The 27058-nt window shown below is 47.1% G+C and overlaps 1 protein-coding gene across 1 annotated transcript in view; it reads right to left on the bottom strand.

Moving 5' to 3' along the window:
• Positions 1-27058, bottom strand: part of NDST2 (N-deacetylase and N-sulfotransferase 2) — a 2001368-nt gene that overhangs the window by 1095705 nt on the left and 878605 nt on the right. The window contains exon 7 of the mRNA XM_069610676.1: positions 6202-6384. Within this exon, the coding sequence (XP_069466777.1) occupies positions 6202-6384 (183 nt within the window). The remainder of the gene's footprint in view (positions 1-6201; positions 6385-27058) is intronic.

The following is a 27058-nucleotide window of genomic DNA, read 5'->3' as shown; positions in this document are numbered from 1 at the left end:
GAGACCCATCTTAAGCAATGTATAATCTAAGAACTTACAATTGATGCGACCAAAAGCTTTTCCTGCATCCATTAAAAATTAACAATGTATTTTCAAATTCAGTATCCAGGAATCCCAAAACATGTAAAATTGTCCTGATATTATCATAACCGTATCGCTGCCTCATGAACCCAACCTGCAACTGGTCAATCAAGTCCCCCATATATTTATCATATTTGTTAGTCAGGATCGTAGTAAACAAGTTGAAAATCTACATTAAGTACTTAAATCGGTCGGTAGTTACTGCATTTTGTATGATCGCTGCCCGGTTTAGGAATCAAGGTTACAACTGCCCCTCATGGATGGCAAAGCATTCCATCTAACAGAAAACTATAAAGCTCACACAAGAACGGTGCCAGTTGAGAGCTAAATGATCTATACAATTCTACAGGTAAACCATCCAGACCCAGAGATTTACCAATGTTAAGTTGATCTATGGCTATCAACACTCTTCCCCGCCCCCACACACTAATCTGAGCATCCAAGGCAGCCACACCCTCAATAGACAAGCTAGGAATATACATTTTTCAACCAAAAGAAAAACGTCTAGATCATAAATTGATAGAAATAAATCTTCGGTATACAAAGATGCATAAAAGGACTGAAACCTTTCACAAATATCCCCTTTTTTCATCGCTGCTACGACAAGCTCATTCTCAATCCGTTGAACATACAACCTTTCTTCCATACCTTTCAACTTATTAGCTAAATGTCATCCACCCTTATCTCCGAGCTCCCAATATTTGTTTCATGAAGAATAATCCCTTCTCTGCCTGTAGATCTATTTCACATTTCAAAGCCTCCTTAGCCCTGTCCACCTTCAACTTGTCTTCCATACTTGTCAGCTCATACTGTCGTTCTGAGCTCCTAAGTTCACCTTCCAAATGCCTCAAGTTCTCCAACCCTCAATTTCTAGAACATGACATCCAGTTGATCAGTTCCCCACAAATGGCAGCTTTAAAACTGTCCCAAACCATCAAGACATTTGTTGACCCTCTATTCTCCTAAATGAAAATTGTAATGAAGTTCTCCAAACACTTTAGAATGTGACAGTCAATCAATATGAATACTTTTAGGTGCCAACTGAAAAAAAGAAAATCTTGTGTCTACCAAATAGCCCCAAATCAATCATGGAATGATCAGACAACCCATGTTCCCTTATGTTTACACTAGGAGTCTTTTCAATGAGACCATCTGAACCAAAAAAAATAAAAGAAATCAATCCACGAATATGAGTCATGTACTGAAGAATAAAACTAATATTTCCTTTCCCCGGGATGTAAGACTTTCCAAATATCCACCAAATCACACTTTTGAAGAAAATTCAGAAAATCTACTCGCACCTAAACCTGAACACCTGCACAACGATGAACAGTCTATTTTGTGGTCAAGCACACAATTTAAATCACCACCCACAATAATGTTTTCCCCAAGCATATCTCACAGCAGGGATGTCAAATTTGCAAAAAAGGTACTCCCTGCAGAACACAGACCATAGACAGAGCCTATTGTGATTAATTTCCCTTTATGCCGCACATCAGCAGGTATAATCAGACCATCGTCCACAGCTACACTTTCCACGACAATACCCAGTCCTCACCGCAACAAAATACCCACCCTTCTAGATTTTGTTTTGTAACCATCGATCAAATGTGTCTCTTGAAGAAAATAACTGCCCTAGCTTTCCATACCCTCTACATTACTACCCTCTTTTGTGGGCAAATTCAACTCTTAAACATTCCACATGGAGACTGTTAGCAGACCCATTAAAATACAAAGAAATTCATTTTCTTCCAAAGAAAATATAATATCTTTCGCAATAACTAATTTTCAAAATCATCTGGGATCTTATTTATGAATTAGTACTATAGAGAGCTAAATAAAAAGGAAATACTGAGACAATTATAAAATTCCCCTGGTGTGAAATTACACAGGAAATATTATCCTGTGTCATAATGAACCATGCCCACAGCAAATTCAAGTCACTTCTGAATCCCAGTTCTGGAGATTGTCTCAGGTCACCATAGAAGTGCTCCAATGTCAAGGATGTCTTATCCAGACAGTTACATTCCTGTAAAATTTGGTTTCCACAGGTGTTGCAGATAGGAAAACAAATCTGAAAGTTTATGGTAGTAAACTCATTAAACATTTTTGTTTGAACCATTCTAGTGTTATAGGCATCATGAACTAAGTAGGAGAGAAGTCAAAACACACACAAACTACCACACCGCATTCAAAGTACACAAAGACAAACAACAAAGACAAGACCAAAGAAACAAAAAACTTTTTTTCCAACAGACTGATAAAAAGTACAAATAAGTGCATCACACCAATTGATCTGAACGATAGCGCCCCAGATCAATTCCCTTTTTAGGCAGTATTACAATTGAAATTGTAGACCTCCCTTCCTCCCTCAAGCGTTAAATTGCCCAGTCCACCATCAAACTCAACAATCCCATACCCAGATTAACCCCAACCAACCAAAGCCACACTCCATTACGTCAATATGTACTTAATAAATACAAATTATTTCCTCCTACACCAATATAACTGCAGAATAGAAATCCTAATGTACATTCCCCACCTCCCACCAAAATGGTATGCAAACATCTACAACTCATATTGAGGTTAAGACAAACTAACCCGCAACTATCCTAGAATATTTCAAATTAAATCTGCCTCATCCGTTAGATATTTTGTTCTGACAGATGAGGCATATAAAACACAAAGTGCAAAGACAGCAAATTCTTTCTAACATTTTGTACTGCAAAATGTCCTTGCATTGAAGATGCAGCACATTTAAAAGTATTTATTGCAACTAGGTTCTTCCCTACAAAAGGTATACAAATCAGCATACAACATATTGTACAGTTCTCTCCACAACTAGATCTGTATTTGCAGAGTTATTTTTCAGGCTCCTCAGTAATAAAGTGTTACTTCATCAAGAACGTTTTTTTTACAGCCTAGGAGTGGAGACTGATCCAAACGAGAGCCATACGAATGCACTTAGTTTGTGGGAAAGGCATTTGCAAGTGCTTGTGCAGAACCACTCCATGCTGATACATGAGACATTATTCCAGTCATTATAAAAATTCAAGCCCCACGTAAGGCGCCACAGTGCATCAGCCCACCCTATCCACCCTCCACCAACCAGCTGATCACAAAGTTGAAGTGCTGCTCCATATGCCTGCAGTCCAATAGGCCTTCACTCGCTCAATCCCATCCACAAAATCACGCCGATTTAGGCAACCGATGCGTCGCCTCGCTCCAGACACCATTAAGATCTGCATCATCCACTTTGGGAAGCCAATGCAGACGCGGGTCAGCCTCCACCATATTGAAGATAAAAACAAACGTGGACCGACCTCCCAAGCACCAACGGAGCTCAAGGAACGTTGCAGTCACCTGATTGTGCCGCATCATAGCAAGGGCCTTTACTCAAGTATCTTTAATCTCACGATCCGAACCATGCAAAAAAAAAATAAACACAAGAGCAGACTGTCATAACAGTAACAGCCCATGTTTAAACAGCAAATTACATGTGTATGATACAAATAAAATACATTATAGCAATAAAATATATTATCCACTTTAACAAAATAAAACAGAAAAAAAACCTGAACAAACATTAATAGAGTGGTCAAAATCTGGACACAAACTCAATCATTAATACCAAATACATTCCTGACGTTTATCTCTTCTTTTTGGCCTGTGAGCCACTTTGTGATACAGATGCAGTCTCCTCCATAGGCTCATGATCAAAGGTCAGTCAAAAATGCTTCTGCAGTCCTGTAATCAGTGAAGGAGTGTAACTGGGTAAACCATGTAATAGTTTTCCTTCTGGTCTTCTCCTTTGCCACATCAAATGCCTTTCTCTTTTCCAGCATATCCCTGCTAAGATTACCAAATATCATGATCTTATGACTGCCCGCCCCACCGCCCCTCAATAGAGATTACCAACCTCACATACTTTCTTCAATATAATCTCCTTGATGGTAAATCTTACAAACTTCACAATTAATTGTCTAGGTCTTTGGCCAAGCACAGGTTTTTGGCCCAGGGATCTGAGAGCCCTCTCCATCTCCAAAGACACTTTTGGATCCACGTTAAGCAAAGTAATTAGGGTTTTCCTCAAGAAGTTCATAGGATGGCCCCTCTCCACATTCTGTGGAAATCTAGCCATTCTGACGTTATTTCTTCTGGAGAATGTTCCTACTCAGATCTTTTGAGAGGCAACTTTTCATTATGGGTCTGCAGCTCTCTTATTTGGTCCGCCATCCTCAAGGTTTTTTCATCCATTCAAGTAAGATGCACCTCAACTGTATCCACTTTAGAGGTTAGCTCCACATAGCTCTCTAAAGCATTGAAAAGCTTTGCCTTGATTTCAGCTATGTCCAAAGTCACCTTGATTAAAAGGTCCAATTTATCATCCCCTTTTCAGAATTGTCCTTTTCGCCCTTCTGCCTCTTGGCTGGTTGGGATGTTTCAGCTGTACACGGGTAAGACACTGTACATTTGAGGAGGTCTTAAGTCTCAGGGCACAGGAGCACAACTTTCAAGCTGCCATCCACAGAGCTGACAGTTCTAGAATCCCTTGCATGAGCTTTCTGATAGATTTTACTTGCCAAAGCTATCCGTGAATACATAGTAATAGACCAATTGTCTAGGTTTCTATGAAACATTCAGTTCGGTGGTTTAAAAGTGCTCTGTCTCTTTTCTATACCCAGGGGCTTTAGAACAAAGTGTGCTTTATGGTCCCTTAGGCTCCCTAACAGGGATTTGTATGGGCACCCTGTGAAAGGTACCCACCCCCTTGAAGGTCTGCTTCATGACAGTAGGTATAGCCATGACAAGGGGTTTCAGCGTCCACTATGGCCTTGATGATCAGGTTTCCTTTGTGCAGGTCTTCTCGTGGGCCTGTGGTTGTCTTAGCCCTTTGTACAAGGCCAGCAGTTCAGCCAACAATGTTGTTACCTTCTACAAAGTGGTTTTCTACCTGTTCCAGTGGGAAACTAAGCAACATTTCATCTGGTTCCTGGTATGCTCTAAGCTGCTGCCTGGGTTGGCCAATCATAGTCCTTTTTATGTTGTTCATGTGTTTTCCTTCTTTGTATTGACCATCTGTATTGGTGGGGATCATTTTGGTTTTATCTCTTGGTTCAGGATTTGGTCTCCAACAGATTCGTAAAGCCTTCTAATTGGGCCTCTTTCGGGTAGCTAAATAAGTGATTTCACTCACCTTTCGTCATGCATCTTTAAAATGTGTAACATTACATTGCTACCCTCTTGGAATCTCTCCCAAGTGTATTATTTCATTGGCTGTGTAACATGTCTTCGGGAAAGTAAGCAGTGTGCAATGCTATCTACGCCCAAACGTTGGGCCTCGGTTGCTCAATTCACTCATTCTAGCCGCTCAGCTTTAACGGTTTTAACCTTTCACATACTCCTGTTATGAAGTTTGTGACTTCTGATAAGGACATATTAGCAGCGTGTAAAGAGGGTTTCCTAAATAATTGTGTTAATGGCATTTCAAAGTATTTGAGCAACCATGGTGGTATGGTTTGGGCCGTCTCTGACTGACTGTTCTTAAAATCCTTTGCAAATGAAATACAGTGCTTTGGTACGGTGGTGAGCCTGTCGGATCCCACTACTTCCACCCTTTGGGAGGCACACTGGATAGCGGCTAGACCAAACCAGTCCGTAGTTGCTCGCTCTCCTCACATAACATGGGGAGTTCATTCAATTCATCACAGTGGGTAGAATGCAAAATATTTTTCTAATGAAGAGGTCAAGAGTGTGCTCATTCGTAGACACTAGGTTGGACACAAGATGCTCAAACACGTTGGAACTTTCTTCTTCTCCAAGTCAGAGAAGCATGCTGGGAATGCCGAATCCTGTAAAATAGATGCATTTTATGTTTGCATTTAAGTGGAGGGGACTAACATACTTTAATTAGTAGATTTATTTTTGTGAAATGTTTGTAGCTTGTAAGTAAAACTATCCAAGAATTGTCCTCATTACTCAACATACAAAAGAATACCGTCGACAAACACAAAAAACAACTTGGTGGCCGGTTTATATGTAGATGACCACTCATGACCTACTTTTGTCTTTTATGAGTACCAAACATTCTTTTTAACAACTTGAGCTCCTTTGACTTACCTGCCAGAGTGGGTTCTTCTCCTGTGGGAAGATGTCAAAGTACTTTTTTGCTAGATTGACAGGCGGCAGAGTTTGAAGGCGAAGGTTGGTCCAACACTGCACAAACTTGACCAGGCTTTCAAAGGTGTATAGGCCCAGGCGATCATTTCCGTAGTTGGAGAGGTGGGTCATGAAGATGCTAATCTGTAGAATAAAAGAAAAATCAGTAACGGTATTATCCCTACGAACTTGAAAGAAAACCTGCCTGCTTATAAACAAGAATTATATCCGCAAGTTGCAGTTAAGTACCACGTACAGTATACCTGCCGTTTAATAGATTCCTGTTGTCCTGAACCAAACTGCAAAAACAAATCCTGGGCAAAATACAGATTCCACATAACAGAATGGGAGGATTTTGCCAAAATTATAGACACATTCCTGAAATTTCATATAAAAATTAAGGAATTCCTGGAATATTTGTGTGTTTTAAGTCATGCATGTTCAATGTATTGAGCATAACTCTAATGTTATCAACATTTTAGAAATAGACTGAATAATCCAAAAAGATACTATAAAATATCATAAATTATTCCCATTCCGATGAAGAAAAGGTTGGGGGCGAGGAGTGGTGGTGATCCATGACTTTCTCCTGCTGAGACCATGTTATTTTTTTGTAATCTCTTAATTTTCAATTTCAGTCATATAATGGGGAAATAACTGCAATTGGCCATTAGTGACCCATGGGTACAGGCAATTCACGCCAAAGGAACATTCATATACAAATTATCTGACCATAAGCTAATGCTTCCTGAATCAAGGTCCACCCTCAATAAATACCCCAATAATAATAAAATCGAAAATGTGGTCATTACACTTTCACTAGAGGGGCTGCATACACTGTCCTTAACAGAAATTGTCTCAAGTCCAACTACACATATTTTGGGCAACAGAATCATGGTTATATAGTGGTGTACATTTTTTCTATCTTCCTACGCATTTAAGCTCGATTATCAAGAATGCATAGGTTAGCGATGGGCTGAACGTCCATATCTAGCAATTCTGTGTTAAGTCAAGAGCAGTGCTTGGCACTGTAATCGCCTTTTAACATTTTCCTTCTTTGAATAATCCTAGAAACCATATTTTACAGGTCACAGAAAGCTGCTCATCAATAATCCTCTCCACAGTGAAAATCAGACCAGAAATCTTGAATATTAAAGCAGTAACAGGCTAAGCATAGAAAATCTACACTGGAGGCCATGCATCTTCAACATGTGTCTGGGGTATCTGTCGGAAGTATATGGTCTTATCGGGACTATAAAATAGTATGATAAAGGTATTTTAAATGTGTCAATCTATGATTTTAGCTAATGTACACCGCCTTTGTGTACAAGCCATCTTCCAATCCTCATCATATAGAGGCTGGCCCAGAGTCCCCTTACTGCTTCCTGGTCTTCTTGTGTTCCAAGGCATGTTTGCTTTGTGCCATTTGGTAAAGTGTTCAAACTAGTCTGAAGGGTACAGGGGATTGCATAATGTATCATACTAACTCAGGGGTTAGTGGTTGCTGGGGCTGTGATTATTTTGGAGCAGTCAGCAGCATTTGATACTGTTGACTACAATATTTTATTAACACGTCTAAACGTAGTAGGAGTAGGCTGGGGGGGCGCTGTTGAGCATCTGAGGAAGATGGCTGCCTAACCTGTGTGCTCCGCTCGTCGGCACGAACATCCGTTCAACTGTAGCGGTGCCACAGCCAGTTCCCGCCCGGAATTCCTGTACTGAAACACCTTGGAGGCTGTGCAGCGCATACGCCGCTCATAAACCGTGTGACCGGCTGGGTTCCCGGTCGGCCAGCCATGGTGCCCTCTGCCCTTCGAGCCCAGCACGAAGGTTGCAAGCCGCACATCAGAGCCGTGATCCGCGGGGGGCGCAGCTGGGCCCCTGCTGCTGACACGCCGTCTGGTGCTTGTGGTCTCCCGGGTACGACCAGGAGTGTGCCACCAGTGACATCCCGGGCCCGGCCCGTGGTGTGTCCGCCTCTTATCTGACCTCGCCAGACTCGCCCTACTGTTGCGATCCGGCGGCATAGTGACATTGGAGCGGGGCAGCCAGCCTTAACCCCGGCCGGCGTGGATGTCAAACTTATAAGGGAATAGGGGTCTCGATCCCCTCTTCCGAACCACCGAAGCCAAATAGATTGACCCCTCCCACCGTGGTTGGCGCGGGCGCCTGAAGACTGATATCACAGGAAGCCACGTGGCAGCCAATGGGGGGGGGGGAGATGGAGTTAGGGAAAAGGGGATGGAGTGACAAAGGAAAGGAGGGGAACATACACAAGCAAATACATGCAATACATCGATATTCCTGAACCTGTACCTCTATTTCCTGAACACCTAAACCAACCTCCTATACCTGTAATGACCTTGCTACATACGAATCATAGGAGCTCTTTAAACTCCACTTTGCACCACACAGAACATAAGCGGATAACCTAGAACATGGACTTTGAACATAACATAGGGCTTGAACATAACGTAGGACTTGGACAGTCATTTCTTAAACACACATAGATTGGCTTACAAGCTAAATGGCACAAACAAAAGGGTGTCCCTTTTTAAGAAGACACGAGACACATGGCCCGTCGGGCACAATGATGCCACAAACAATGATTTAGGAAGAAAAAGACACACATGAACATGCCCTTGTACTGTGTGGACCCATGCGTGTTCTTTAAATAGTCTCTATATCTTTCTCAGTGCTCTGTTTTATCCGTTCAGAGCTATATCGCATGTTTTCTCCACGTGGCGCGTCTAATGCATGGCATGCATCTTAGGGCGTGTTACCTCACACGCCCACTACCGCGTTGAAGTAGTCCAATAATAAACAAGTAAGCATATAGCAACTCCAGAATATGAACACTGGGGTCAAAACCACTTAACTGATGGTCCGGATGCCTCACAAGGACATCAGGACCCTGATGAGCGATGCCCGAAGCTTATCGAGCCCGCTTCACCGCTGCGGCCCGTGGTTATTCAGCTGTGTGTCACCGTCGCGGCCCGGGGAAGCTCCAAGAGTCCTTCGGCGTCTGAGAATTTCCGCATGCCTGCTCCTAAGCTGCCACCACCCGTGCTGAGAATCATTAATTACCTGCACCGAGGCACGGGCGGTGGCGAGTTTTAACAGTTGCTGCTAATGAGCAGCTGTTGTAGCGCGCGATAGGTGAACTACACTTTCCCCAACGCCTCATGGGAAATGTAGTTTATCGCCCCTTGCAAAGCAAGAAGCACCGACCTATAGCTTTCCTCAGATTCTTGACAGTGGAGGCGATCATCTCGCAGGACTTCTGGGGATACAGCACCTCCCCATGCTTCCTGCGAGTGACGCAAACCACAGCCACCCACACTGCTGGGCGCAGGATCTAAATACCATGGACGGCTAGAGGCCCCCACTCCCCAACAACCCACTGGTGTCTGACTTCTCTGCACAGCGCTTAATCCCTCAATCCAATCTACTGGTGGCATCACCTTCGTCCCTGGGCCTTCACTGGCGTTCTGAAGTTGGCCGCCAGGGCGACTTAGTCTGAACTGTGCGAGTCGTGGATGTGGCTGGGGCCCATGTGGAGCTGCGTTCTGATACCTAGTGAGTTCTGAGTGGTCCGGCCCGGCAGTGCGACCCTGGGCTGTGGGCCGGCCACCTTAACCCCTGCTGCCATGACGGGGTTCACCCAGCAAGAACCCACAGAACACAGTGCCTTCTTGGGGCTTCCCCCCAGGCGACGCAAATCTTATCGGCCCGCCCGCGCTGTTCAGGCTGGGGAACTACATACTTTGATCAACTGGGGGCTCCTACCTTGGGAATGCTGAGTAGTCTTGCCCGGTAGTACGATCCTGATCAGTGGGTGCTGCCTAGCCTGGGGTCTTGCATACTACGCCTCCCCACTGCCGCCCCCCCTACTCCTATTCTCCTTCATCTGACTAACATGAGTAAAGGTGCAGGCGGGGGAAAAAACTGGCGCCATGGATACGTTTGTCAAGGTCCCCTCTCCCCGGAGGAGAGGCAGGGCAAACAAGGGTCCTCCTGCCCAACCACCCTGAGAGACCAGCCACCAGAGACATCGGCCCCTGTCCTCAAGCAAATGGAGGCTATGATCAGAGGATTTGCAGCGGTACATGAACAATTAGATGACATAACAGCAAGTGTTTCATCAATGTGCACCCAGCTGACTAATGAGGTCCTATGTATTAATGAAGCCGAAGAAAGAATTGGTGCAACTGAAGATAATGTGCACTCCCTCTAAAATGCTGTGGCCACCCTGACGAAAGACATAAAAGTGGTTAAAAATAAATGCAATGATTTGGAGTCCCGGTCAAGGACGAATAATATACGCATAGTGGGGTTCACGAAGATGCTCTGTCCGGGGGCATGCAGTAAGCAGTGGAGCGCCTGCTCAAGGAGGTCCTGGATGACCCACAACCCTCATCATTCTTTGCTGTGGAACGAGCTCACCGTGCACTCACCCCGAGGCCCAAACCCAGAGGTTTCTTCCGACCGATGATTGCTAAAATCCTAAGCTACCGAGACAGACCACATACTCCTCCTCGCCAGTGACAAGAAAAAACTGCAGCTGGGTTACCAAACCATTCAAATCATCCCAGACATTCCATGGCGGTCCAGCAAGAATGCAGAAAATGCTGAAGCACCGTAATATTCAATATGCAATGCCATTTCCAGCACGCTTGCGCTTTCAGTTCCAAGGGAAGCTATATTTTTTTACGGTCCTAGAGGAGGCAGTGAAATGTATTGAGGGCCAGATTCCGGTTGTCAATTTTGGGGTTGCGCTGTCAGTCTAGAAATATGGATACCTCTACTTTGAGACCGCAAACGCATTTTGGTGGCCGTGGACCAACCGTCTCATGCACGATACGACAGAATATAGGTTTTCAAGTTTGCCAATGAACGGCCATTTTGATGTAGCAAGAATCGCCATTTTGTTTTCTAACCATTGCTCATTGCTTTCTGTTCCTATTGCTTCGCAGTATATTTTCCGCTTACACTGCTCGACTGTGGAACATTGTTGTCTGTATGTGAAAAGGGCAATGCTGCAGGGCCGTGAGGATAACAAGAGTTCGCTGAAACACAAACTTAGGCAGCGCCAGGAAGAATGCCCGGCTCCCTCCCGAATGTAGCCTTGAAGCAGAGCTGCAGGGCATTTAATCATTTCACAGCTGCCAGCCAGTTTCGTTATATGGTAGATTATGTTAGAATAATACTGCTAAAGGCTTGAATTATGCTGTTCTAACGGCCCCCCTTTGCTGAGCCCGCTAGAGCATGTCGGCTCCCAGGACGCGAATAGCACCTGATAGATAGCAAGGTCCGGAATGCAACTCCCCCCGTATCTAGTTCGCTTCCAAGAACAGAAGCGCTGTGTTCTATTCAATAACAAAAAGATGCCTTCGCACTCACAAATTGCAAATTGTTACTAGAATAGATGTTTGAAGGTGTCATAGTGGTCAGAGATGTCCATCATCACACCAAGTTCAAAGAAACCCAATAAAGGGGGGGTGTTAAACATGTCATAGCTGATGTTTTGATATGCATTTTGTATATATGTAACTGATGTACGTAATTCACTCTCTTGCGTCCCTCGAGGTCTAGAGATACACGTCACGGGGCGTGAGACCGAGTTGGCCAACTGAGACTTTTGCTTTGCAATAAAACCCTAGCTTTGTGAATACAACCTCGTGTCTGGCGTCTATATCGTGTGTGGTGACCCGCCTTGTTTCCATAGACGTCAGGGTCCCCTAGGTGCCCCTTTCAAGATGGTGCCCGAATAGGGACCCTCCCCCACTTGTTCCTTCGCGTAACGTAATTGAGAAAGGCAGAGAACGGCGAGGACGGGACGATCTAGACGGGATCAAGAGGTGCTCGGGGCGCCCTGTAAAAGTGATGAGACTCCTTTGCAGATCTGCACACATCTGATCCCTGATCGACGTGCCTGTCTAGAGAACAAGGAGGTGAGGGTCCCGAAACGAGGCGGAAGCCAAGAAACGCGGACACGACGTCCTTTGGTGCATCAGTATACAGATGATTTGATTTATCAGGTGAGTCATTCCCCGATTCAAAGCATCCTGATATTGCTTGAGAGTTGACTTTGCAAAATCAAACGCCCTAGTTAAGGTTGATTAACCAGGGGGAAGGTTGAAACATGCCTGGGGTATTGTCCACCCTAGCGGGGTTTTTCCGCTGTGGTAGACAATCTTTGGAAGATGGCCAAATTGTACCACCTGGGGGAACGCCGGCGTATGAGATGTATGTGAAGTATGGAGTGGGTGCGATAATATTCTGTGAGACTTGGCATAGGCAAACCAGAAAGCAACAAGACCATCAGTGGCCGATTAATGGTAGTTTTGAGATGGCGAGGATAGATAACTTGGAAAGAGTGTTGATAAGAAAGAAAGCGCGTCCTGCAGCATTTGAGACTATTAAAGACTGGAGAAAGGAAGCAATGCTCCGATTTAAAAGCAGAGCAAAGCATGTGCGCAGGCATAAATCAAAAGGTGAGGTAGCGGAAGAAAAAGAAGAGGAGGAGTAGACTGAGAGTCTAAGAAGGGCAGGCAGGCGTGACCAGTTGAATATAGAAAAGATATACCCACAGCGAGAATTAAACACAGCAGATGAATTGATAGAAAATATATTGACCCATACAAAACAAGGCCCAAGATCAGAAGTAAGACCAGACACGTCAGTAGCTATTGCCCAGACCCTGCCCGTAGCTCAAGCTCCCCCTCCGGTAGCTCAAGCCCTCCCACAGCCACAGACCGCGCACGTAACACTTCCTATTAGCCAACCAGGCCCAAAACAGACACTCCCTGTTCCAATTGTCCCATCCGCACCTCCCGCCTTGGACACAGACTTGGTACCGTCCGTTCCTCCCGGGGTTGAAGTTGAAACCGCGGGGGCAAGAGGCGGGACTGACCAAAGGGGGTGCACGAGGGTAACCCGCAGCACAATCAGCAAAGAAAGGAAGGTGGAATTGCTGCAACAGGCAGAGATGTATAGAGACGGGAATGATGGGATCGGCAACATTGGCTTCGATATATGACTTTCGTAGAAGCAACGAAAGACAGGTAGTGTTGGAATGCATGGGTGAATATTTGGTGGAGAAATGGAAACAGCTAATTGGGAAATTACCGCCGCAGCGATTGTTCGATATGAATGCATTAGCACGCTGTAGGGAGAGGGATGAAGAAGTGAGAGAACATGTGTATAGACTTTTTGAGCTTAAAGATTATATAATGACTATGCCGAAATGTTTACTGCACCTGGGTACAGGAGTAAAGATATCGGGAGAAATAGGAAGGAAACTGTACAGCCATATATACAACTACGACATTCGATGTCGTCAGTACAAAGGGGTGACAAGTTAAAAGTATGCATGCGAGAAGCGTTTAGATGGATGTCAGATCCTAGTATTCCCACAATGGAGATACATGAGATATTTGATGAATATTCCATGCCTATGAAAAGAAAAGCGCTACAATCGATGGTTGAACATTTATTAGATAAAAATATAAAAAACGATAAGACCAGCCGGCCCGAAATAATGGCAGTATATAAAAGAGCACTAGAGCGAAGGACCAGAGAAACAGCCCTATCATTGGCTCTGGGAATATTGTTACATTTAAGAGAAGGGGGAGGGACGGTAAGTGGGGCATTTCCTATGAGAGAGGTCCCACTTACCTTTGTGCCCAAAGTGGAGGTTCCCGCAGTGGGCGGTGCAGTGGCGCAGGTGACACCAGCCCATTACACCGCCCAATATGTGCATGTCCCCTTTTCCAGATAGGAGGTGAACAACATAAAGCAGACGATTCCTGATATAAGAAAGAATCCTGGACCTTGATAATAGAAGATAGAAATAAAGCGGTTGGAGGGACACCAGGACCGAACCTGGTGGCATTACCAGCATGTATAGGACAGAAGTTAAAATCAATTGTCCCAGAGAAAAGAATCCAATGGGACAAATTGACTGCATGTGTACAAGGCAAAGATGAGTTGGCTACAGATTATTTTAATAGATTTGAAGAAGTATTCACAGACTTCAGCGGGCAGGATGTGGGTTCAGAAGCAGGAAAGAGGTTATTTGTTGACAAATATGTGAGGGGGTTAAAACTTCCAATTCAGGATCTAATAATGACATCAGAGAGTGCATGGCAAGCAAAAACGTTGGGCAAAGTACTGCATATGACCCAATATTATGAGCGCAGAGTGACTGCAGGAAAAGAAAAAGAAGAGAGGGATATGGTAAATCTAAACACACTAGTATTAATGCAGCAAGTAGTAGGACATAATAGAGGGCGAGGGAACGCACAAGGAAGGAGTAGTTCGAATATGCATGGGGGAACAGTGGGGCCGAATCAGTGTGCATATTGTAAAGAGGAAGGACATTGGCGAGCGCAATGCACGCATCTACAGAATAGAAATGGGTCTGGTCAGAGGAGACAGCATAGAGGACACCCAGGAGCGAATGGACCAAATAGGAATAGTATGCAGCAGCATCACAATAACGGAGGTAATCAAAGCAAGTCAGGGACAGCAAAATCAACAATATGGAAATCAGAGTGGGGGAAATAGAGGGAAGAGTGGAAATGTTTTTGATACACAGCCAAACACGTATTACAGTAATAGTAATGATTACACATCGGACGAGGTGTTATTTCCCCAATAGGACAGCCCAGGACAGGGGTCGGAACCAGTGTCTATTCCAGTGAATCAGAGAGGACCCTACGTAGAAATGAGAGTCGGGTATGAGGAGCACCGCTTTCTTGTAGATACAGGAGCACAGAAGTGTTCAATAGACCATCACTTGGTTCCGAATATACCACTGTCAGGGCAAAAGAATATTTCCGTAGGGTTCGCAGGTACACCAGTCATAAACCCAGTGTCCAAACCAGTCCAAGTTACCATAGAACCATTTACCGAACATTGTCCTTAATTCTAACAGAAAATTGTGGAGAAAATTGTTGGGATTAAATTGGTTGAAAAAACTAGGTTCTGTTATACATTGCACAGCAGACTGAGTGTTTCGAACGATATGGCCACACGATGCCCTGGTGTCAGAATTCATGTCTGAAGCGTTACCAGGGGAACTAAGTAAAGTACCAACCTGTATATGGGCAATGCATGACAACGATGTGGGATGTTTAAAGATAGAGCCAGTAAAGATTATTTTGAAACAAGGTGTTACCCTACCGCGAATACCCAAATACAAAATTTCGGTTGAAGGTGAGAAAGGATTGAAGAGTATTGTTATCGATTTGGTGAAATTAGGGGTAATAGAGGAAATCACAGGCAGTACGTGCAACAGCCCGATTCTTCCGGTTTATAAAAAAAGGAGGTAATGAGGTACCATACCATTTCATAATTGATCTACGCGCATTGAATAAGGTAGTAGATCCGCAATTTCCTCTAGTGCCAGACATCACTACAATATTGACAATGATACCTGTTTCAGGAGAATATTTTAGTGTAATAGATTTGAAAAATGCATTCTTTAGCATTCCAGTGGACAAGGACAGTAGATATTTGTTTGTGCTCACATTAGGACGATCATTTACATGGATTCCGTAAGGTTATACGGAAAGTCCAAGTATTTACAGTAGAGCATTAAAAGAGCAGCTAGACATGCTAGAATTACCAGTGGGTTGTGTACTCTTGCAATACATAGACGATCTATTGTTAGCTGCAGACACAGAGGAGATCTGTAAAGAAAGCACTGTATTACTTCTGTCACACCTAGCGGCACATGGCCATAAAGCTAGTTTGAAGAAATTTCAGTATAATCGAAAGGAGGTGGCTTATTTGGGCTACCTACTTTCGAAAGGAGGGAGAAGACTAGCGCCAGAACGCATAGAAAGTATTTCTTGTATGCCTATTCCAAAGGCACAAAAAGGAGTCAGCGCCATAATAGGCATGGCTTCATATTGCCGACAATGGATTGGTAATTTTGCGTTAATTGTGAAACCATTAGTGAATGTAACTAGAAAAGATGCGGTTATGCCTTTGCAGTGGGATGAGGAACGACCGAGCATTTGATGGATTGAAAACTGCATTATGCTCGGCTCCAGTTTTGGGTACGCCGAACTATGAGAACATTTTTAGACGATTTGTGTGTGAAAGTGAAGGATGTGCATTGGCGGTTTTGACACAGGAACAAGGTGGAAGAAATAGGCTGTGCGGCTATTTTTCTTCTGCGCGGGACCCTGTAGCGCGTGCACTACCACGATGTTTGCGATCTGTCGCGGCGGCTGCTGCGTCAGTGAAACAAACGGGATGGTATTGGGGCACACTTTAATTCTGATGGTGCCACATGCCATAGACGTTCTATTAAATAGGACACAGGAGAGGCCACCAGGGGGTGCACAGGCAATGGCTGCCTGAGTGCACAGCTCCCGCCGAAGCCCGGGAATCCGAGGGGATTGAGCCCCCCTCGAGACCCCACCGCAGGTCCAACTCGAGAGGCTGAATCGGCACCCCTCTCGGGCCCCCAACGAGCGAAAGAGCGGAGCTTGAGCTCCCCCGGGAGCCAGAGCTCGTATTCCGTGGCTCCTGGGCGGGAGACGCGGCAGGTCTGGAATGGCCTCTGCGCCGCATGAGAAGCGGTCCCTCCTTGGGCGCGCACGGCCTCGCCGCCCGACCAGCCCTCACCCTCCCCGAGACTACTCCCCCCTCGGAGGGCCAGGGACTCGCCCCCCACGGGTGAGCAGACGATGGGGCGGGGGCACCCCCGCTCCACCGGAGAGGAGCCCCGGGAACACGAGGGCGAACAGTGTGGATTCCCCCCTTGGTACACAGAGCCTGCACAGCCCGACGCGGGGGTGACCTGGGTGCAAGGCCCCCGCCAACCCCTGGGGGGGCGTGTGCCCGCCCAGAAGTGCCCCCCCCAAAGACAAGCCATGGGGCAAGAGACACAGCGCCCCCCCCCCAGCTCTGCAGGGAGAGCCCTTTAGGCCTGGACAGTGGGGCTCCCTTGGATCATCACCCCCCCTCCACAGGGAGACCAGAGGAGGCCTCAGACTAACACGAGGTGTTCAGAAAGGGTGAGAGGCCCCCGCCTGGGAACAGGTGGGGCGTGTGCCCGCCCCCCCCAGACTTTGACACCCCCTTCGGGGCATCTGAGGAGCATACAACCCAAGCAAGGAGGGTCTGGCCAGCAGGGGACCCTCTGCCCTTCGCCGGAGCCGTGGGATCCAGACGACAGGACACAGGAAAGTACCACATGAGCTGGAGGGAAGCCTTACAGAGATACCGCTACAGGTATTAACCAATCCTCAACAGCAATCCAAGACGTACAGTACAGCATGAGGCTGGAGGCCCTGGAGAAGAGGGACGAGGAAAGGGCCCGGCAAATGGATGATTTCGAAAACAGGGAGAGGAGGAACAACCTCAGAATCTTTGGGGTGCCCGAAATGGAAGGGGAAACGGAGAGGGACGTCACCCGTGCTGTACGAGATATCATCACCCTCCTGTTCGCGGAGGAGATGACAACTGAGCTAACATTCGACAGGGTGCACAGGGCGGGGGGCAGGGCCGGGGCCCCCCGGTCGTTTCTGGTCCGGTTCCACTACTACTCGGAAAAGACAAAGGTGCTGGAGGAGGACAGAAAGGCTAGGGAAATCACCTATAACAACGCCCAGGTCTCCATATACCAAGACCTATCCGCCTATACGCTGGCGAGGCATAGAATGTGCCGCCCTCTTACACAGGTGCTTAAGGATAAGGGAGTGCGCTACAGATGGGGCTACCCTTTCTCCCTGACTTTTGAATACATGGGATTCCAAAGATAAACCCTGATCACGGAAGAGGACATAAGGGGAGCCATACAAGAGTACACGGTGGACACGAACCCCCGGAGGGCCCCGACGGGGGCCGGAGCACGGTAGACCCAATGGATCTGGTCTGCCCGGTGAGATGAGAAGGCGCACCGGTGCGAGGAAATTTAGGAAAATTAACACCCCCTCCCCATCAAAGGACGGAGAACGTAATGACTCCGAGGGCTGAACACGGGGGCTCCCTGGAGTGCCCTGGTCGGAGGGACGCAGACTCAGAGGACTCACTACTAACAACGTCCCTACGATCAGCAAGTAGGTGGGGTCCATAGAGGGGTCACAGCCGCAGGGGGATCTTAGGGGGCTCAAGGAGATGAGCTTCTTGCGTAGATTGCCTGGCCGAGGTGGGCAGGCTGGTGGTTCGGCCAAAAGCCAGTGATGGCAGAACTTCTTGGCTGGACGCCGGGGCGGGGGGTAGGGGGGGAACACGGGAGTTGGGGAAGTTCAGTTACGGTTTGGGGAGGGGGGGCAGAGTGGGGTTTTGTCTTAGGCCCACCCCGGGGGAGGGGGGAGAAGGGGAACACAAAGCTGAAATAATGGAGCACGCGGGGAAGAGCCCTGGGAAGACGTTGACCAAGAGAGTGGAACACAGAGATCATGGCTGACGGCCTGCCCGCCCTGGGTGTGGGCTCACTGAATGTATGTGCTTAAATGCCCCCACTAAGAGGTCCCTGGTCTGTAGGGAATTTAGAAGGGCACACCTATACCTCCTCTTCGTGCAAGAGACTCACTGGCCGCGAGGGAAGGAGCCCAAACTGCGGGGTGGGGGAATTGGCGAGGTTTATAGTGCATCCCACAAGTGCAAAAAGAGAGGGGTGGCCATCTTAGTGGCAAAGCACGTGGGCTTTGAGAATGAAGCCACGCTGAAAGACCCAGGGGGCCGCTATCTGCTGGTGCGGGGTCCCCGCAGGGGGCCCCACTGACCCTAGCCGTCATTTACGGCCCAAACGAAGGCCAAGGCCAATTCTGGGAGGAGGTGGGGGACAAACTCAAGTACTTCGTCCAGGGCACGGTGGTGGTGGGGGGGGACTTAAACATGGTTCTAGACCCCGCCTCGGACAGGAAACGTGTAGGTCCGCAGTCCTCCATGGCAGCAGACGAGATCATGGCACGTAATTTCCAAAGAGTTAACTTAGAATTGGGTCTGATGGACACGATCCCCGTCCCCAGATCAGACTCCCCCTCTTTTACATATTATTCAGCCATCCGCACGTCGTTCTCCAGGATAGACTGCATCTTGGTGGACGAGACCCTACACCCATTTATTTCAGGCCACAGAGTCGACCCCGTCCCCTGGTCTGACCACGATTTGGTCAGAGTCACTATACCAAGGGGGGGACTAAGCGAACGCAGGGGGAGATGGAAGTGCAACGACTCCCTGTTAAAGGACGAAGTCCTAGCCCAGGAGGTCCTCGAGGCCATCACAGAATTTTTCGAACTCAATGATAACGGGGAGGTAGGTCTACACACCCCTTTGGGACGCCTTTAAGGCGACCCTACGGGGAATCTTGATCAAAATGGGAGCCCGGAAAAAAAGGGAAAGGGAGGCCCAGGAAAGGTATCTTAGGGAGAAAATCACCCCACTCCAACCTGGGGGTCTCCCCACGGTCCCCCTAGACAGAGACCAGGTGGCCGCCCTGGACGATTATAGACTCCAACTGAAGGATCTTCTCCACAAGACAGAGAGGAGTCTTCAACTGGTCAAACAGAAGTACTACGAAAAAGGAGACAGGGCGGATAGGATTCTGGCCTGGAAACTTAGGGAGGTGCAGAGAAGCCGATTAGTGAAAGCGATAAAGAACGAGGCAGGAAAGGTGGGCCATGATACACCCCACATTGGCGAGGCCTTCTGCTGATACTATGAGAAACTATATTCGTCTGAATATAATGGGGATGAGGCAGAGATGGAGGGGTTCCTGAACTCGATCCAGATCCCGGCCTTGACCAGGGAGATGGCGGAGGGGTTGGAGGGCCCTGTGACCGAGGACGAGGTGAAGCGTGCGATAAGTGGGATGAAGGTGGGCACTTCCCCGGGTGAGGATGGTTACTCGGTCTACTTCTACAAAAGGTTTCGCTCGACCCTTTCTCCCCACCTGGTAAAAGTGTTAAACGCGGTGCTGGAAGGGGGGTCCCTCCCGGACTCCATGATGGAGGCAATTATTGTGGTGCTTCCCAAGGACGGCAGGGACCCCAGGGACTGGTCCTCCTACCGACCCATCTCCCTATTGAATGTCGATGTAAAGATTCTAGCCAAGGTGATTGGGGGGCGCTTGGAGGGGGTCCTACCGAAACTGGTCCACGTAGACCAGGTGGGGTTCATTAGGGGAAGACAGGGCTCAGAAAACATTCGGAAAACCATAGATTTGTTGCACTATGCCCAGGGATCGGATCTGAACGCGAGCGTCCTGTCCCTAGATTCGGAAAAGGCTTTTGACAGGGTGGAGTGGAGATTCATGGAACTTACCCTCCAGAAAATGGGTTTTGGGCCACACATCAGGGATTGGGTGGCGGCTTTATACAGGGCCCCAAAGGCCAGAATCCAAGTGAATGGTGGGCTGTCAGAGCCCTTCCCCCCCCTTTCGCGGGGGACAAGGCAGGGATGCCCATTCTCCCCTTTAATTTATGTCCTCTCCATGGAACCCCTGGCCATAGCAGTCAGAGCACACTCAGAGATTAAGGGGATTAGGAGGGGGGAGGTGGAATTCAAGCTCTCCCTGTTCGCAGACGATATTCTGGCCTATCTGGCTGACCCGAGATCCTCGCTTCCCCCACTCCTGTCCCTGATGACCGCGTTCGGGCGCTTCTCAGGACTCAAGATCAATGCCTCCAAATCAGTCCTGCTCCCCATGAAAACCCGGGACCCGGGCTTAGACCCTCTGGACAGCCTGGAAGGAATAACAGTGGGGAAGGCCTCCATTCGATACTTGGGAGTCCTCCTCACCCGGGATTTATCCAATCTTGCCCCTGCCAAGTACGACCCCGTTGTGTCAAGAGTCACCGCAGACTTAAAGAGGTGGAGGTCAATGATCCTGTCCTGGTACGGCCGCATGACGGCAGTGAAGATGAACATTCTCCCGCGATTATTATATCTTTTCACCGCCCTCCCAACAGCTGTCCCAGACCGGACCTTCAGGGTCCTCCAGAATGCGGTGCGTGAGTTCATATGGCAGGGCAAAACCCCGAGGACCGCAAATAAGGTCTTGACCTTACCGAGGGAGGAGGGAGGGTTCGGGTTGCCAGACTTCCAACTTTACTTCCGGGCCGCCCAGCTGCGTGTCCTCCTGGAACACATGAAAGAGGGGATGGGCACTTACTGGTCCTACTTAGAGGATATGGACGCCCACCCACTAAAGATTCGGGACCTCCTGTGGACCCCTAGCAAGTTCATCCCAAACAGACTCCAATCTCATCCAATTTTGGGAGTTCTTTGGACAATCTGGAGGGAAACCCCCAGACGGCACACCTAATGTCTTGGCCGTCACCGATGTCATCACTCTGGGGACATCCCCTCAATCTGGGAAGCAGGGGGTTCCGCAACGCCCAGTCGTGGTCCTACTTGGGGATGGAGTGGGCGGGGCAAATGTTTAAGGAGGGGGAATTCCGACCATATGAGGAACTGAGAGATGCCCTCGGTCAGGGGTCCCTCTCCATATTTGAATACATCCGTCTGAAGGGAATCCTATGTGACCAGGCCTGGGGCCAGAACCTGAAAAGACAGCTGACCCCCTTCGAGAAACTCCTGGACTCGGCTACCTCCAGGAAGGGTGTGGTATCAGGGATGTATAGACTACTGAACATGGTTAACCTGGGGGAGAGAAGGGGGTTCCGCACTTTCGGGAATGACCTAGCGGGGGACGGGATCTCGGAAGACGCATGGTCGAGGATATTTAAAATAGCTTTCCATGGGAACTTATTCACAGCGGACATGGAACACAACTTCAAGATCCAACAGGGATGGCACAGAGACCCGGTTAAGTTGTCTAAAATGTTCACGGGAGTGTCCCCCGCATGCCCAAGGGGATGTGATCAGGTCGGCACGAGAGGGCACATGTGGTGGCACTGCCCGAAAGCTCAGGCATACTGGGAGAAGGTGAGGGGCTGGATCGCCGAAGTCTCTGAAGAGCTTCTCCCCCAGAACCCTCTGACAATGCTGCTGGGCTTCCCCCCGGAGGACACGGACATACCCCGATACCCTAGAATGTGGGAAACAATGTTGAGGGCGGGAAGGGTTGCACTGGCCCAGAAATGGAAGAGCCCGGAGACCCCATCGAAGGAGGACTGGCTAAAAAAGGTCAAAAATATGTTCCTGATGGATGAACTGACGGCTATGATGAACAATGACTTGGGCTCATTCCAAGCAAACTGGTATGGGGTACAGCAGATATGGGGTTGGGATGTGCATTGATCCTCAGGGGGGGGAACAAGGTGTGGACAGGGCCCATGGCCCAGGGGACGATGGTAGATAGTCAGCCATTCACGTAGTCAACGCTCTCGCTCTTTCTTGAGCTCCAGGACTTTCGGAGCTTTCAATGTGGCTCTCCCCAGCAAGAAGTTCCAACGGGGACTAAGTTGTTGTTTTTTATTTTTTTATTTTTTCTTCTTCTCTTTCTTCGGGGGGGTGGGTTCGTTTGGGGAGGGGTGGGTAACTGGGCCAGTTATTTGCACAACTTGTGAAAATGCCTTGCGCCTATTTGTTATATTATGAAAATGTCAATAAAACAAAGTTTAAATAAATAGGACACAGACGCAACACCTCACCTCTGCTAGATTGACAAGATATGAGATTATCTTCTTCGCACACCATATCCAAATTATGAGGTGTAGCGCTTTGAATCCTGCAGAATTAATGCCACTAACAATAAAAGAAATTGGGAAGAATGAATCACCCCCCACGATTGCTTAATGGTCACTGAGGAAGAAACCAAGGGAAGAGTTGATTTAAGTGATATTCCACAGAAAGAGCCAGATGGAGAGTTATTTTGGGACTCATGTTTTAAATTACCAGATGGCACGACAACTGCCGCATACGCTATCACTACCCTAGAGAGTGTTGTAGAAAGTAAAAGATTCCCCTATAATTCACCACAAGCCGCCGAAATAATAGCATTGACCAGAGCCTGCGAGATTTCTGAAAATTTGAATGTGCATATATATAACGATAGTCAGTATGCTTTTGGAGTGGTTCATAACTTTGGTCGACTCTGGGCTGAGAGAGGGTTTCTGACATCACATGGTGCCAGAATTCAACATGGCCCTTTGATTGTACGACTGCTGTCTGCACTCACGTTTCCAAAGCGCCTAGCAATAGTGAAATGCGAGGCACATAAAAAAGTAACATGCAAAATAGGAAAGGGAAACGCGTTTGCAGACAGAATTGCGAAACAAACTGCCACTGATTTGAATACCAAGATGATGACGGTTCAGACAGAGGAAGTACCCTGTATGATAGAAGATGGAGTTGCGACTGTGAAAGAAATGCAGGCCGAGGCTACGGCCGATGAAATACAGGGATGGGCAGAGGGATCTGCTGAGTTGGATTTGGAGGGTTGTTGGGTGGACAAGGGAACTAGAAACTGGATGTTGCCACATTCGTATGTGACTGCAATGGTCACAATGGCCCACAGCCCTACGCACATCTGTGCCAAGAAATGATACAGAACCTTTCTACAGTATGGCAGAATGTAAACATAAAAAAAAATGCAGAGAGGTTGGTGCAGAACTGTATCACGTGTTTACAACACAATGTAGGAAAGGGAACAGTGACTCCAACAGGCAGTTTTGGCCCGCCCTCCATGCCGTTTGAGGTATTTCCTTTTGATTTCATAGAGATGGAGAGGTGCCAAAACTTGAAATACGTCTTGGTGGTAATCTGTGCATTCATTAAGTGGGTGGAGGCCTATCCTTTGAAAGATTGCACAGCAATGAGTACGGCAAAAGTAATGTTGAAGGAGTATTTTTCCAGATTTGGCTTGCCCCGGGTCCTATGGTCTTATAATGGACCGCATTTTGTGGGTGCAGTGGTATTATAGATATGTGCTATTCTCCAGATTGATAAGAGATTCCATAGTTCAAGGCATCCGAATTCTGCCGGTCTTGTGGAGAGGCACAACGGGATTCTTAAATCAAAGATTAGCAAGATTTGTGCGGGAAGCAAGTTGAGTTGGGTGGATGCATTACCAATAGCACTATTATGCATGCGTACATCTGTACAGGCTAAAACTGGGCTCTCCCCGTACATAATCGTAATGGGGAGGCTGGCAAATGTTTGGTGCGCACCTCAGCCAAAACGACTTAGTGAGATAGAACATCCTGTGCTTAGTACTTATTGTGGCCTTTTAATGCAGAAATTGCGTTTGATTCATCAGCAGGTGTAGGAGGCATTACCAGCAAGGTACACCGGTCCGGGGCACGCGCTGGAGCCAGGAGACTGGGTGCTGCTAAAAAACTTTGAAAGAAAGTCATCATTAGCACCCAGGTGGCGCGGGCCCCATCAAGTACTTTTGGCGACGCAGACGGCAATACGGGTGGATGGAAGGAAGTCGTGGATCAATGCCACCCATGCAAAAAAGATTCCAACTGCACTGAAAGTCTTGCCTGACACTGATGACCGGAAAGAGACAGCGGTCCCAGAAACGAAAGAAACTGTTGCCAGTGAGCAGCCACCTAATCTGCCAAAACGAGAAGTGAAACAAAGCCTGAGACGATTGCCAAAAAGGGGGAAGGGCAAAGAGTGCCCCAACGTTGCCCAGCAGAATCGACATCACTGCTGACCGACGTGAAATCTGCCTTGCAAATACCAGCAAAACCAAATCGTGTACCCCTTTGGCGCCCACCAGCACACCAAAAAACAGATCTGCATCATTGACGCGGCGCACACCAGGACCTGCAGTAGCGCCACAGGCTGACTTCAAGCCTGAATCTGAAAGTGCACCGGCACTGTTCACGGATCATACGATACCAGGAGCAAGGCGATACAACTTGCGGCCTCGGAAGACAAAGTGATCCGCAGTCTTTTTTTTTGGTGTTCATGTCAACCTCTGGTTCAGCTCATGGACGGAGAAGGAACCAGGGGTGTAGAGGAGAGAAGCGTGAGGATTGTGCAAATCGAACAATTCAAGACACGCGGCTCCTCAGTGCGATCATAAAAAGTACATGTGTCCGGAACCAGAGCGGACAAGCTAGGCGCACATGATACTGAGGCGATAACTGATCAAAGGTCCTCTGAGCAGTATAAGAAGGGACAAGTGATCTCGCCTAAAAACGAATAATTGAATCCAGGCTAAAAAGGACAGGCAAAACTGAACTGTGACAATTCCATTGAACTTATTAACATCAGAGCAAGCGCGACGAAGAAAGATATCCATAACGAGCTGTGATAAAAAAGAAGAAGGACGAGAAACATGCCAGGACCGGTTCCAGCCTCCTCCTGCACCACCACCGCTGAGAATGAGTCAGTTATAAAGACTATAAGTTTAAGAAAAACGCATGGTGAAACAAATTGTATGCTGGCACTAACGATAATAATGTGCTTTATGAGCGTGGTAGCACTAATATCGACAGCCCTAATATTATGGTGGGTAGAAACAATACACCCATTAGAAATGTTTTTACCAATAATTAATATATCCACTACTGAAAGCCCGGTTCAGGTGATCACTTATACCCTACCCCCAATGGAAGAAAAACACAGGGAAGGCTTTGGAAATAACACCTTACTGCTGATAATGAACATGGCACATGCAATCCTGGAAAAAAAAAACTGCTGGGTATGTACCCATTTACCACAGCATGCCGGAAAAGGAATAGGGTGGTATGTGCAGCCATTACCATTAAGTTCTGCATGTAGGGTATCTTTAGGTGCAATGTTCTATGGGAAATGGAATGAGAGTAATACGGGTCAATTAGACAGAACCAACATGAATGAGTTTGAGGAGATAATAATGAAGCCTGTGGGTTGTTCCATTTTCCATAAAGCACAAGTAATAGCCCCAGAGCCCACGAGGAAAAGTACACCGAAGATAACACGACAAAATAGACGAGATAGATTGTCCCAGCCAGAAAAAACATCTGTAATGACGTTTCGTGTAAGAACAGAAGGGGACAAAGATGCAATTCCCCCCATCTTACATGGTGAATTATAGCCCAAGAACTGTCCCTTTTTGTCTAAAAAAGAAAGGCTCTTTTTCAGTCGGAACATATGCTGGTTGTATGAATACAGTGGTACTAAAATGGGAAATAGAACCAGTATACGTAGGTTATCCAGTTTATTTTATATGTGGAGAGAAAGCATATCCTTGGTTGCCCAGAAACTGGGGAGGTACATGTTACCTAGGGCTACTGTTCCCAGGAGTATTCCTCTTAGAAACAGCAGCCATGGCCAGATTATCCAGAACTAGAGTCAAAAGGACTGACAAAGGTGTTTTAATAGCAACTGATGTAGCGAAATCATTCATTCCATTCTTAGGACAGATAGTGAACTCCCATAATATAAGGCAACTGTTCAGAATCCTAAAGAATACAATGAACACAACAACAGATATATTATTTAACATGATGTTGGAAGAAAGAGGAATAAAGTTAATGACGCTGCAAAAAAGAATGGCTCTCGATGTAATCCTGGTTGATCGTGGGGGAATTTGCAAAATAGTGGGATCAGCATGTTGCGTTTATGTCGATGACTATTCCCCCATGATCTTTGAAGCAATAAAGTAAATGCACGTTCTAAGCTCTGAACTCCCCATGGGAGAAGGGAGCTGGGGAATAGGATCTTGGTTTTGGGGAATACCACGATCTTGGGGATGGAAGTTGATCTCAATATTAGTAGTGGTGTTCGGAATATTCCTAAGTGCTGTTGTTGTATACATTGTTTACCCATAGTTTGCGCAGAGGTAACTGAGGGATTTACGGAAGGATGCATGCATATGATAACAAAGAAAAAACAACCTCATGATCGAACTAGCCCAGACCCAAATGAGATGAGAGCAGTAAAAGAG

This window comes from Ambystoma mexicanum, chromosome 8 (genome assembly GCF_040938575.1).
Source record: "Ambystoma mexicanum isolate Mex_15411 chromosome 8, UKY_AmexF1_1, whole genome shotgun sequence".
NCBI classification, from domain to species: Eukaryota; Metazoa; Chordata; class Amphibia; order Caudata; family Ambystomatidae; genus Ambystoma; species Ambystoma mexicanum.
This window is presented reverse-complemented; position numbering and strand designations above follow the sequence as displayed.